General features: G+C 42.1%; 1 protein-coding gene across 1 annotated transcript in view; it reads left to right on the forward strand.

Moving 5' to 3' along the window:
* The window catches only part of LOC145351782 (long-chain-fatty-acid--CoA ligase 6-like), a 137322-nt gene that overhangs the window by 53574 nt on the left and 68795 nt on the right, over nt 1-14953 (forward strand). The window contains exons 2-4 of the mRNA XM_080201407.1: nt 6012-6232; nt 9280-9394; nt 12190-12254. Coding sequence (XP_080057533.1) covers nt 6012-6232; nt 9280-9394; nt 12190-12254 — 401 coding nt within the window. The remainder of the gene's footprint in view (nt 1-6011; nt 6233-9279; nt 9395-12189; nt 12255-14953) is intronic.

The raw sequence follows: 14953 nt of genomic DNA on the forward strand, positions 1-14953 counted from the left end.
GATAAGGGTAGCATATACCTGGAAACACTATCACCTGAAGGTTTCCCTCCAAGTCACTCATCGTCTTGGAAATATATTGCCATTCTTCACTATTACTGAGTCAAAATCCTAGAATTCCTTCCCTAACAGCACTATGGGTGTACCTGCATCTGGAGAACTGCAGCTTACCACCCCCTTCAGGGCAATAAATGCTGGCCTAGCCAGTGATGCCCACATCCCGTAAATGAATAATTTAGGGGGAAAATATCATCTTGGAGAAGGACAGCTCCTAATTCACTGATGTCAAAAACTACTGTAAAAGGTTTACTGAAATTTGCAGTGGCTAGCATGGGTTCCTTTTGTGAGGACGGCTTTTAATTTCTCAATTCTTTTGGTACATCTCTGTCCATTCTGGATTGGTGGATTTCTTTAGCAAGCCTGTTAGTTGGGGCAGTTAGGTTGCTAAGATTTGGAATAATTCTTTGGTAGAACCAGCACATGCCCACTTAAGGGACTGGTGCTGCTTATCCTTTGTGAGGGATAGCACATAAATTGGTCCAAGGATGAATGCATTAACTCCTGATCAGTACAGAACCAAATAGATCCATCTGGTTTTATGGTTCGTTCAATGGGGCAATTCTAGCTGCTCCTGCCCGATTTGTACCTTTATTTAACATGTATTTGATTTATTTTGTGACTTAGGAGTTCTGATTTGTCGGGGGGGGTGGTGGTGGTGGTCGGTCAGTGGTAGTTAATCCCCTACATAGGTATTGTGATTTGCCAGTAAGGTAGGTGCTGACTGCTCCTTACGGATTTCTTTAAATTCCCCCTGCAGGGTGCCTATACTCTCCTGCTGCTCTTCTATCAGGATCTCCACATTATCTGTCAGGTTAACAGGGCACTTAGATTTTGGCATTTGCCAGTCTTGCCGTTGGGACTTTGACCTTGGGTCCTCTATCTTCTCCCTCTCACCTGATCCTTCCCAGCTGCTACTTTTTAATACCTGGCAAACTCTCCCAGATTGAGTAGGCTCTGGGCTGTGATTGCTTTACCTTATTAAAGTGACATAATTTTTTTTTCCCTCAGGTTGTGTACTCCAGATCAATCATTTACCTTGCTGATCTTTTTAGCCACCTGGTATGAAGCGCCGAATTTGACCTTGAATGGATTATTTGGCCGTGGAAACTGCGTTAAGACCTGCTCTTCTAGCTGGAGAGTTTGACTTTTAGCGTGCGTGCCTGTCTGTCTGTCTGCCTGCCTTTTCATGACTTTAGCCACTGCACAGACATTGAAGAGTCATTCTTGGGAATGTTTTCACATGTCTCAGCAATGAGGTGTCCTCTCTGGATTCCAGAAACATTTCTTTTATTAACTTCAGAAGGGCTGTGCACCTTTGGCCCACAAGTTAACTCATGTGGATTGAAGCATATGAACTCATTGGTTAAGTCTCTTGTGGCAGGCAGCCTAAGCCTTTATCCCAGTCATGAGGATATTCTAAGCAGCAGGTCTGAATCATTGTTTTTAGGGATTGGTTATATTGTTCTAATGCCCCTTGAGTGACATAGGCCAAAACTTTCAGCTGTTTTTCCTAGGCTAAAAACAGCTGTCTGAGCATGAGACATGAAATTTATCCCCTGATCTGATTGGATCTCATTTGGCAGGCCATCCAGAGAGAGAGTTGGTTCAGTCCTTCAATCATAGCTTTGGCCGTAATTTTGAGGAGAAAGGCCTCTGAATTGGGTGGCCAAGTACATATCATAAGGATGTACTGACAAACAGATTTGGTTATGGTTCACCAAAAACTGGTATGGATTTGAAGAGGGTTGGTTTAACTGTGTCCTGAAATTTCCCTGCACCTTGACAATTGTGATAGGTTTTGAGTTACGCTGCCATGTCAGACTAGAGGCGAGACCAGAAAATGTCTGCTTATGAGTTACAGTTTTGAGTATCCATGCATTCAACCATTAGAATTGCATGTAAGATTTTCTTATGATATCCTGGGGTATTGCACTTTGAAGCGCCGTCCAAAGTCTCACAGGAGATCTTCCATTCTGAATTATTATCCTGTCTTTCAAGTTTTCTCCTTGTGCTTTAAACCAGGATCTACCTGCTGTGCTTTAATTTTGGCATTCAACTGAGTACCTCCCCTCCCCCAGGCTTTCAAAGAAGCTAACTAGGCCTGCAGTTCATCTGGCTGCAGTTCTGGCTCTTATTTAAATTTGCCTATCTGGCTTGGGGCTAGGTCACTACACAATCAGGAAAACTCCCTGGGACAGATCCCTATGGCTCACCTCTCGCCAAGCACGTAAACAAAACTATTAATGGCTACTCTTTTATTCCGTGTTAGCTGGCCAATATTTAATCCATGCAATATGTTACCCAGTATAACATGGGTTTTTATTTTCTGCTTTTATCTCCAATATAAGAACATAAGAAATAGGAGCAGGAGTAGGCCATCTAGCCCTTCGAGCCTGCCCCGCCATTCAATAAGATCATGGCTGATCTGAAGTGGATCAGTTCCACTTTCCCGCTTTCTCCCCATAACGCTTAATCCCCCTGTCTATCAGAAATCTACCTACCCGTGACTTAAATATATTCAGCGAGGTAGCCTCCACCACTTCATTGGGCAGAGAATTAGAGATTCACCACCCTTTGAGTGAAGAAGTTCCTCCTCAACTCCGTTCTAAACTGTTTCCCCCCCCCCCCCCCCACTTATTTTGAGGCTGTGCCCTCTAGTTCTGCTATCCTTTCTAAGCAGGAAGAATCTCTCTACCTCTTCCCTATCTAGCCCCTTCATTATCTTGTATGTCTCTATAAGATTTCCCCCCTCAGCCTTCTAAAGTCTAACGAGTACAGACCCAGTCTATTCAATCTCTCTTCATAGTATGTTATCTTATCAAATACCTTCTGCAAATCCAAGTCCAGAACATCCACCAGTTTCCCTTCATCCACAGCACATGTGACTGCTTCAAATTCCAATACATTGATCAAACATGATTTCTCTTTCCCAAAATCATGTTGACTCTGCCTGATTGCCATTTGTTTTTCTAAATGCTCTGGCATAACGTCTCAATAATTTCCAGTGTTTTCCCTCTGACAAATATTAAGCTAACTGGCCTGTAATTTCCAGCTTTGTCTCCCTTTTTTTTTGAATAAAGGAGTTGCATTTACTATCTGCCAATCCAGTGTATTTTTATAACTTAAAACCATTGCATCAACTGCCCCTTGAAGTTTAGTAGCACCCAGGGACTTGTCAGCTCGAAGCTCCAACAATTTGCTAAGTATCACTTCTCTGGTGATTATCCCTCTGCCTTCTAATTCCTGATTTACAATTATTGCTGGGATATTATTGTACCCCCTGCATGAAGACGGATGCAAGATTCCTATTCAATCCACTTACCATCTCTTTATTTTCCACTTTTAACTCTCCAAACAAACTTTCTGTAGGACCAACACTTTTCTTATATAAGTATGTATATAAACTCTTCCTAGCTAGCTTTCTCCATACTCAATTTTTTCCCCTTCTAATTAATCTTTTTGAGTTTTGTATTCTGTCTAATCTTTTGACCTGCCAACTATTTTGCACAATTGTATGCTTTCCTTAAATTTGATATTGTCATTAACTTTTTTAGTTATCCATAGGTCCGCCTCTTGGAATTTCTATTTCTCATTGGAATGAATCTATTTTGTGTATTCTGAAATATCCTTTTAAAGATCTGCCACTGCATCTCTAGTGACTTGTACACAGTGGCCAGCACTGCTGCACCACGGCACCAGGGACCTGGGTTCAATTCCTGGCTTGGGTCATTCTGTGTGGAGCCTCCTTGCATTTCCTTCAGGTCCAGTTTCCTCCCACAGTCTGAAAGACATGCTGGTTAGGTGCTAAATTCTCCCTCTGTGTACTCAAACAGGCGCCTGAGTTTGACGACCACGGATTTTAACTTCATCGCACTGTTAATGTAAGCCTACTTGTGACACTAATAAACTCTCAAAAAAAAACCATTCCCACAAGTATCTCTCTCTCTTATGCCTATCACTTCACCCTGTTTTGCTTCAAGTGCTATGTGCAGATACAGAGCCTTTAGCTTTGACCTTTGTTATTTTTACGACCTCTAGTCTTATCTGTTCTCTCACTCTTTGGATTGTGCTCTCTATCCCTTCCTGTTGCATTCTATTTGTCATTTCTCACATTTATACCTTTCTCTTTTGCCTTATCTCTACCCCTTGGTTTACCACATCTTCTCAAATTTGATCTCTTCCTTCTACAAGTTGGTTTAAAACCTTCTCCACTTCCCTCATTACACAGCCCACAAGAACACCAATCCCACCATGGTTCAGGTGTAGACTGTTCCAACAGTCCCGATCCCATAATATTGCTGCCAATTGCCCTGCAAACCAGAACCTGCTACTCCCAGACCAATCCATGAGACACTTTGTTTAGTTGGTTGTGTGAAGGATAAATGATAGTCCTGAGTGCTTAGAGAATACTGCTCCTCTTCTTTCTGGCACCATTTAACATTCATCAAAGCCATCCAGCATTTTAACATCATGGTTTAATATCTCATCCAAAATACAGTCCCTCCAATAGAGGAGCATTCCAGTGCTACAACCACATTCTGGTGCCCAAATCTCTGGAGTGGGACTTAAACCAACAATCGTGTGATTCTGAGGCTGAGTGTCATCACTGAGCCAAGCCTGTCACATTGTATTTGTGTGCACAGGTATACGGTCTGCATCCATTCCTTTGCCAGTGATGCAGTGTGACCAGTTGTTTAGAGACACAGAAGTTGACACTGCCAGAGCACTATGGTGGCAGAGTGGTTAGCACTACTATCTCTGTGCCAGGGACACGGGTTCGGGTCACTGTGTCTGTGCAGAATCTGCATGTTCTCCCCATGTCTGCACGGGTTTCCTCCCACAGTCCAAAAATGTGTGGGTTAGGTGAACTGGCCTTGGTGAATTGCCCCTCAGTGTCAGCGGGACTAGCTAGAGTAAATGCATGGGGTTATGGGGATAGGGCCTGGGTGGGATTGTGGTCGGTGCAGACTCAATGGGCCGAATGGCCGCCGCCTGCACTGTAGGATTCTATGATACTCCCTCCCTCTGTCGTTGCAAGGGAATATTTAGCATGTGTTGTGATTCAGTACAGTTACATGTATGATGACAAAAATTCACAGCTGGCAAGAATAAAATTCTGCTATTGGTTGAAGCATAGGGTGTGATAGAACACAATTTGATGGATCAATACTATTCACTACACTGCTGCTCTCTTTCTTAACTCTAGCAGTGTATTGGCCTGGAAGGGGTGCAGAGGAGATTCACCAGGATGCTGCCTGGGATGGAACGTTTAAGTTATGAAGAGAGGTTGGGTTGTTTCCTCTGGAGTAGAGAAGACTGAGGAGTGACCTGGTTGAGAGGCATGGACAGGGTGGGTAGGGAGCAGCTGTTCCCCTTAGTTGAAGGGTCAATTACCATGGGACTCAGAAGTTGGAGATGGGAGGTTTAGGGGGGATTTGAGGGAAAAACTTTTTTACCCAGAGGGTGGTGATGGTTTGGAATGCACTGCCTGGGAGGTGGTAGAGGCAGGATGCCTCACATCCTTTAAAAAATACATGGATGAGTTCTTGGCACGCCAAGACATTCAAGGCCATATGGGCCAAGTGCTGGCAAGTGGGGTTAGTTGGGCAGGTCAGGACCTTTGATGCATCGGTACTGACTTGATGGGCTGAAGGACCTCTTCTGCACTGCAATATTCTGTGATTCTATTAACTGTATTATGAATGGGTGAAGTGATCATTCAAAATATAAAGTGAATTCCCGATGTTTAACTTTAATACGTCTATTCCTCATGCCAATGTAATTTGCCTTTTGATGATGGTTGCTACTGCACAGTGACGTGTTGATAGAAGATTACGTTATCGTTTGGAACAGTGATTGAAGATCTTGCTGGGTGACATAGAGATTTCGTTTTTTAACATCCATCTCCCTCTGATCAAATTCTGGAAGGTAATATTTGTTTTTTCCCTTCACAGAATTTTTTAGCTTACTCATTGAAAAGATGCAAGCAAAGGAAGTCTTGAGGAACCTGCGGCTGCTGGAATTAGATGAATTCAGCCAGTTTTTTCGAACCATTCCTCCACCAACACTGGTTGGAATTGCTTCGTTTGCAGCTATTGTAGCATACTGGCTAACTACCAGACCCAAAGCCTTGAAGCCACCCTGCGACCTTTCACAACAGTCAGTGGAAATTGAAGTAAGTCCTTGCCAAGTCGGTGTGGCATCAATAATGTTGATAATATGGCACTAACTTGGCTTGATTAGATGACACCCAAAAGCTTTATGCACAAAGCACTAAACAGATGAGAAGAAAATTGGATTGAGTTGATGCACGCTTGAGACTTGGTCTGATGTTTTCATTCCACCCCTCCCACAGCATTGTTTTTTTTTCTTGAGAAAGGCCATTGCAAACTCAAAACCAGACCCTATAATTGTAATTGTGACCATGGTGCATTATCCCACCTCATTCTCCATGTGCTCTGCAAATCAGCATCATAGTTAATCTCACGATCATTCTCCAATCTTGATTCTCTGTCCAACTTGCTTACCTATCCAATTGTAGCCACAGTGTCTATAGAAGTACATTGCCTCCTGCTCTGTTAGAAGTGTTTCAAAGATTAAGTCCTGAACCTTTCCTCTTCCGTGTTTGCAAAATGCACGTAGGAGCCACATGATAGATCATGATGCTGGAACCATGTTTTTCTGCTCTGCTGGTTTCCTCAAATCCTTGTTGCTTTCACGTATTATCAGATGACTTGTCTGGCATTGATTCTTCCAGCTGATACATGGCCTTTGCCTCTTTCTTTCTCTGAATCTTGAAGCTATTTTCTGTTTGCCATCCCTACGTACGTTTGTCATTCCAGAGGACAATTGAGTGATCATGGATGAAGGCCTCAGACTGCCAGTTAAAGCTGCATGGTGGCACAATGGTTCGATCCCAGCCTCAGGTGATTGTGTCTGCGTGTGTTTCCTCCAGGTGCCCCAGTTTCCTTCCACAATCCAAAGACGTGTGGGTTAGGTTGATCAACCATGATATATTGCTCCTTAGTGTCGGGGAGATTAGGAGGGTAAATTATGTGAAGTTATGGGGATAGGATCTGGGGTGAGATTGTTGTCAGTGTAGGCTCGATGGGCCAAATGCCTCCTTCTGTACTGTAGGGATTCTGTTTCTAAATTGCTGTAAAATGTATAACTTCCTGTTGTGAATGATTTTGCTGCTTTTTTTCTTCCTTCTGATGGAAAAGCATTTCCCACACTGAGAGAACTTGAAGTGAGGATTTCGGCATGTAAACATCATGGATATGTTCAAACCCACATCCAACCACACTGATGTCATGTATCAATGATCAAATGCATGTTTTGCATTGCATTTCTTTGGTTTTGTACCCTTTTGAATTTAACTCCATTAAAAGGTGCACAAATGCTTCTGGAAGTTCTATTAAAATTCAGTGCCTGTCAAGATAAGATAGCCTGAGTTAAGTTCTCTGTCTCTCACCAGAAGTAGTATTTGGAAGGTTATCCAATTTATTACCAGTATTCATTTTATATCCCTGGAGAGAGCACAGAAATTAATGAAACCAGCTAGTAGAGAGTTCATGCCATAGTTTTTAAAAACAAGAAGGAACAGGTCAAGGGGCATGGGAGTAAGAACAAAAGGATTAAGTTGATGGAGACTGTTTTAATTATGATTGACAACCTCATTTCTGATATTAGAATACTGTCATTTTATAACTGTATTTTATGTAAGATCCCAAACCCATCAGGGAAATAGTCCCGCAACTATTCCAGGAATATGTATGCGACAGCCTCCAGCAGAGCAGAAGTAGACCATTCGACCCATCAAGTTTGTTCTGCCATTCAATGAGATTGTGACTGATCTGATGTGAAATTCCTCAACTCCACTTTCCCACCTTATCGCCATAATTTTTGATTCCCTTGCTGGTTTAAAAATCTGTCCCTCGGCCTTGAACATGCTTAATGACCCAGCCCCTACAGCTGTCTATGGTTTTAAAAGAAAAAATTCTACAGATTCACTACCCTTGGGGAAGAAATTCTTCCTTATCTGTCTTAAATGAGTGACCCTTTACTCCAAGATTTTTGTCCTCTCGTCTTTGACTCCCCAAAAAGGGGAAACAGCCTCTCAACATTTACCTTATCTAGCCCTGAGAATCCTACAGGCAGAATTTTGCTGTCCTGTCTACCACGGGAATTATAGTGGGCAGGACACGGACATATAAAAGTCAGTTGACCTCGGGTGGGATTCTTCAACTTTTGTGGCGTGAGTGGTCGGAAAATCCTGACCTATGTGTCTCATAAGGTCGTTTCTCATTCCTCTATATTCTAATGTTCTAATAAATGGACCCAACCTATGCAATCTCTCCTTGTAAGAAAATCCCTCTCATGTCTAAGATCAGCCTCGTGAACCTACTCTGGACTGCCTCCTCCACCAGTATATCTTTGCTGAGATAAGGGGACCAGTACTGTTCAAGTATCCCAGGTGTTACCAAAACTGTTCAGTATTCCAAATGTGTGTTTTATTTTAAAGAAGTGTACATGTTTGTCAGTTGTCCACATCCCTGAAGAATCATAGAATCCCTACAACGCAAAGGAGGCCAATCAGCCATCAAGTCTACACCAACTTTGACAGAGCATCTCGCCCAGGCCCACACTACCCCTGTTACCCCACTAATCCCCCTAACCTACACATCTTGGGACTGTAAGAGGCAACCCACGCAGACATGGGGAAGATGTGCAAACTCTACACAGTACCCAAGGCTGGAATTGAACCAAGGTCCCTGGTGCTGTGAGGAACCAGTGCTAACCACTGTGCCAGCATGTCACCCAGGTCCCTGGCCCTGTGAGGCAGCAATGCTAAGCGCTATGCTGCCCATATCAGTGAAGACAAAGAATAGTGGAGGGAAAATAAACGAAGATCAAAAGAAAGCCAAAGAAAAAACTATTTATATTTTAAGGGAAGAACAGAAGTTATTTGAAAGGAAATGAGCAAATGATTCTGAAATAATGAAGGTGGTCTTTACCTTTTAGTTCTTATTTCAACATCGAATGTCGTATCTGAAGTGCTGATTTTACAATAGCGGGTTTCTCTAGATTTTATAGAATTACTAATCTAAATATAATCCTGGCTCATAAATAAGAGGTCCTGACAAACTAGATGCATGATTCAACTGTATGACTCACTTTTATGCAAGTTCATATGAATGTAATACATTTTTGTTTCATTAGGGTGCCGATCAAGCTCGTGGGTCTGTATTAGGTGATAGCATTCAGCTTATGACACACTATCACGATGATGCAAAGACCATGTATGAAGTATACCAACGCGGATTACACATAACAGGCAAGTTTTTAGATCCCAAAATAGTTTCCATTTTGAATTTGGAAGAATTTGTTTACAAACACTGGAAGGCTGTTAAGGAGGAAGTTCTTCAAATGGTAAAGTAAGGTGTTTAATCTCGAAGCAGTAGCATGTTTTGGGTATCACTTTTTTATATTTGACAGAGTAACAATTAAACATTGATTAGGAATTCCTAATCAATGTTGAATTTCTTGAATTCATTGGATCACATTACTAGCTCCTTTGCTTCTGTCTGTATGCCTCTCATCTCTCTAGTTCTCTCCCATCTCCTCCATTTCTGTTTCTTTCTCTTCTTCCCCTCCCCTGCCATATTCTTTGATTCCTTTTTTTCCTATGCTTTTCCTTACATTTTGATAAGGGTAAACAGGACAGAGAGTCAATCTTTATAAGCAGAGGTTTCAGCCTGACAAGTTGGACATTTGTGTTTTCTCTGCCTGTACCTTGATGGGAAGGCATGCTTGGCATCCTGCCTGAATTGGGGGTGTGGAACCTCTTGTTGACTTTGTTAGAGCTAGAGAGTGGGGGAGTTTGTGGTGGTGATCAGCAGCAATACTGGCAATTTTATCCTTCATAACTCAATGCAACCCTTTTGAAGGGTTCTTTAGGCTGTCCCAATGTGATCAGCTGAGCTCCAACTGCGACTCTGACCAATATTATGAAGTGAACAGTCCCAAACAGCTGATCTGTTGCTGGGAATGAAACTAGCAGAAATACTAAGGTAATAAAAGGAAAATACTGCAGATGCTGAAAATCTGAAATAAAAAAATGTATTTGCTAGAAAATCCCAGGTTTGGCCCATCAGTGGAGAGAGAAACAAAGTTAATGTTTCAAGTCTAATATGACTTTTCTTTGGAACCTTGAATGTGAATGGTGTTTTTTTTTAAACTCCTTTTCTGCCAATGATTCCAGCCTCCGAGAGACCTCTGCCCTCTTATTTTCCTTATAACAAAGTAAAGTCTTGTTCCAAATAAAGTCACTCCCAGATCATTTCTAATTTAAATTTTATGGCATTTCTCTCTGGAATGAAATGCAGTGGGCTGACACAACACCCCTATGCTCTGCAGAATTATGATTCTGCTCTCAGCAGGGATGTATGACACTGGAGGAAGTGCTCTGGAAGTGAGAGGGGGTTTGGTAGTCCACCAGAGTGGCAATGGAAAGCCTGTTTCATTCACTGTCAACAGAACAGTTCCTGCTATTCAAACTGCTCACAATTGCTTTAACACTCGATTCCCAGACAGTATTAAAATTGCATCAGACAGTTGGTTTGTCCTGAAGGCAGCTATTCCACTTAAAATCATATTATTGTAACTGGGCAGGATTTTACAGCCTCGCTCAGGCGAGACCAAAAATTCCTGCCCAAGGTCAATCGAGAATTCCGTTGTCAGATTCTCGCCCGCACTGATTCTGTGGCGGGCAAAGCGGTAGAATTCCGGCCACTATCTCTCTAACTCAGAACACTTTGTTCAGATTCAAGGAATAGTAAATAATGCTTTGGCCTCTTCTCTTAACTCAATTCATTTTTCTGGTCCTAATTCCCTGCTTATCTGGACTGTAACTTCTTCCTTAAGAAGCTTGAGTCTTTGTAACTCGCTTCTCCTGACGCACAGTTGTGAGATGTTCACTCCCCAGTGTCCTGTCTTCAGCTGCAATATATGCAACTAAACCTTTGTTTTACCTTTACAAGAGTCTTCCAGTTGCTAAGCAATGCCCACGTTTCTCTGCTGGGCTGTTGTAGCCCTCTATAGAACAATAGAAACACAGTTGGAACTTACCAATCCTCACACATATGAACACCTTTTGTTCAGCATCAAACTAACTAAGTTTTACTCTTCCAGGTTCAGAAAGAATAAATTAAATGCATTTAACATTGTACCTTATTTCTAATGTTTACCCATACAAGTATAAATCCCTTAAACTATCATTGTTTTCCTAACAAAAGGTTATTTCCCCTTGTGGTGGTATCTAGAAATAGGGGTCACTTTTTTTTAGAACCGACGAGGAAAAGTCTTATTTCTGGTGGTTGTGAGGAAGAGAGCCTTTGAACATTTTTAAGGCAGAAGTAGATGGCTTTTTGATAAGCAAGGGGATGAACAGTTATCAGCGGTAGGCAGGATTGTGGGGTTCTAGTTAAAATTAGATCAGCCATCATCTCATCAAAAGACAGTGGGCCGAGTGGCCTACTCCATATCTGTATGTTCATATAAACTACCTGTTGGCCAGTTCAATAGTAAAGCAGAAGATAGAAAAAGCTGTTCTGTTTTAAAAAAAAATCCAAGTGTCTATGTTGTTATATTCCTTAATTTTACTTCATTCCTATTCAAAGTAATTATTGTGGTATAAGCTTTTGAAAATATGACCTAGATTCAACCTGTAAAGAGATAATAAATTCTGAATTTAAACGTGTATACCTTTGCAAGACTAGAGTTTTTTGTGGTTAAAGGTAGAAATTAATGTATTTCCTTGTTTTATGCTTTTTTTTGGAGAACCCATAATCTGAATATGTGATCTATGAATGGGAAGAGTTGTTTTCCTAAATTGCTTGCAGGAATGCATTTTATATGTAGAATGTGATGAAGTAAAGTTATTTATTGAAATATGCCTGCAATAGGTAAAGAAAATAGTATTTATCAGTAACCAGTCAAAAAATACTTTACTGTTACAAAGAAAATTACTGGTTAATGTCTTTCTGAAAAACTACCTCTCTGCTATTGTGAAATAACCTTTTGCAGCGGTTTGTAATATTAAGAAGTAATTTAGGTGTTGCTTCTATTTAGGTGATGGACCTTGTTTAGGATTCAGAAAACCCAAACACCCTTATCAATGGCTTTCTTATAAACAGGTGAGAACAAATTTGAAAGGACCATTTATTCTTGCATTCATTTGTACATGATGCTGTTTAATTTCATGATTTTCATTTTCCTTTGTTCCTGTGATAGACATTGCTGACTCGGCCAGGATTTATTACTTGCCCCTAATTGTCCTTGAGAGGGTGCTGGTGAGCCACCTTTTTGAATCGCTGCAGTCCATGTGGTGTTGGTACACCAAAAGTGCCATTAGGCAGGGTTTTGAGATTTTGGCGGCGGTGGGAGAGCTTAAATTTTTAAGTCCAGATGGTGTGTGACTTGAAGGGGAATTAAGAGTGATTACATTCGCTTGCACTTGCCTGTAAGTGATAGCTATTTACCATTCAGCTATTTACCATTTATATAGATGATCTGGAGGAGGGAACCGAGTGCAGGGTGTCGAAATTTGCTGATGACACCAAGATTGGGGGAAAGGCAAATTGTGCGGAGGGTGTGGAGAGTCTGCAGAAGGATCTAGATAGGCTGGGCGAATGGGCCAGGAAATGGCAAATGGAATTTAATGTTGGCAAGTGTGAGGTGGTCCACTTTGGTAGGAAGAATGGTAGGAAGGACTATTACTTACGTGGCGAAAAACTGCAGCAGGCGACGGTGCAGAGGGACCTCGGGGTCCTTGTGCATGAGTCGCAAAAACCCAGCTTGCAGGTGCAGCAGGTGGTCAGGAAGGCGAATGGGATGCTGGCCTTCATAGCGAGGGGGATTGAATATAAAAGTAGGGAGGTCTTGCTGCAGCTGTATAGGGCATTGGTGAGGCCGCAGCTGGAGTACTGTGTGCAGTTTTGGGCGCCGCACCTGCGCAAGGATATTTTGGCCCTGGAGGGAGTGCAGAGGAGGTTTACTAGGCTGATACCGGAGTTGAGGGGATTGAGCTATGAGGAGAGGCTGAATAAACTAGGCTTGTACTCGTTAGAGTTTAGAAGAATGAGGGGAGATCTCATTGAGACGTATAAGATGATGAATGGGATGGATAGGATAGAGGTGGAGAGACTCTTCCCGCTCAAAAAAGACAGTAGGACTAGGGGGCACAGCCTCAAGATAAAGGGGAGGCGGTTTAGAACGGAGTTGAGGAGGAACTTCTTCACTCAAAGGGTGGTGAATCTCTGGAATTCTCTGCCCGTTGAAGTGGTGGAGGCTGCCTCGCTAAATATTTTTAAGAAGCGGGTTGATGGGTTCTTGATAAGAGAGGGGATTAAGGGTTATGGGGAGAGGGCGGGAAAGTGGAACTGAGCCACAACAGATCAGCCATGATCTTATTGAATGGCGGGGCAGGCTCGAAGGGCTAGATGGCCTACTCCTGCTCCTATTTCTTATGTTCTTATGATAGAGACCACCAATTTGGAAGATGCTGTCAAAGGAGCCTTGTTGAAATGCTGCAGTGCATCTTGCAAATCAGACTGCAGCCATGTGCACCAGTTATGTTATGTTTAAGGTGGCAGATGAGGTACCAATTAAGTGGGTTGCTTTGTCCTCGATGTTGTCAAGCTCCTTGAAAAATTAAGATTTGAGAGAAATCTAGCTAAAAAATGAAGTACAGTCTGAGGAGTTAATATTGGAAAATGAGATAGCCGATGAATTCAACTGGTATTTTACACCAGTCTTCACCAGAGAGGATACGAGTAACATTTCACAAATTGGTGTAAATTAGAAGTACAGGAGATTCTAAGTCCTAAATCCCCTTTCGGAATTTAACAGCTAAAAAGCCAAGTTCCCATCTAGCTCCTAATGCAAAATTCTAAATCTACATTCACCATAGCCCTCATTGCAGAAATCCAGTTCACCATGGCCTCTAATTTCAAATGCATACACCTAGCACCTTTTTCTCCCATTTTTCAACCCTCACAGATACGCTGTCTTCATTAATCTTCTCCCAGTTTAATTAATGAATAGATGCACACAGCCTTCTTTTTAGCATACCACCCATATTCCTAAGTCTGTATCTACAAGGGCACTTGACTAAATTCAAGGTAATCAAGCCAAGTCAACATGGTTTTGTAAATCATGTTTCGCCAATTTATTGGAGTTCTTTCAAGGAGGCGTATCTGCTGTGGATGACCTGTAGGTGGATATTCAGAAAGCATTTGATAAGTGCCACAGTAAAGGTTATTACAAAAACAAAATCTCATTGTGTAGGGGGTAATATTTTGGCATGGGTAGAAGGTTGGCTAGCTAACAGGAAGCAGATAGTAGACATGAATGGGTCTTTTTCTGGTTGGCAGGATGTGACAAGTGATGTGCTACTGGAATCAGTGCTGGGGCTTCATCTCTTTTTACGATTTATATAAATGACTTGAATAAAAGGACCAAAAGTACTAAATTTGCTGATGAATACAAAGGTAGGTCGAAAAGCAAGATGTGCAGAGGACGTCAGGAAGCTACAAAAGTATATAGTGGTTCAGTAAGTGGGCAACAATCTGGCAAATGGCATATCATTTGGGAAAATTGCCCATTTTGGCAGGCTGAATAAAACACATTGGGCAAAATTCCACCCCAGCCCTGGCCATGGGAATTGTAGCAGGTGGGACGTGAACCATGTACACGTCAATTGACCTGGGATGGGATTTTCCACCCTTGGGGCAAGCATGATTGGAAAATCCCACCTTATATCTGAACGGTGAGGGGGCTCTGAGATGCAGAGCATGTCCTAGTGAATGAATTGCAAAAGGTTGGTGCAGCAAGC

The sequence above is a fragment of the Carcharhinus amblyrhynchos genome, chromosome 13 (genome assembly GCF_965287045.1).
Source record: "Carcharhinus amblyrhynchos chromosome 13, sCarAmb.v2.hapA, whole genome shotgun sequence".
In the NCBI taxonomy this organism is placed as follows: Eukaryota; Metazoa; Chordata; class Chondrichthyes; order Carcharhiniformes; family Carcharhinidae; genus Carcharhinus; species Carcharhinus amblyrhynchos.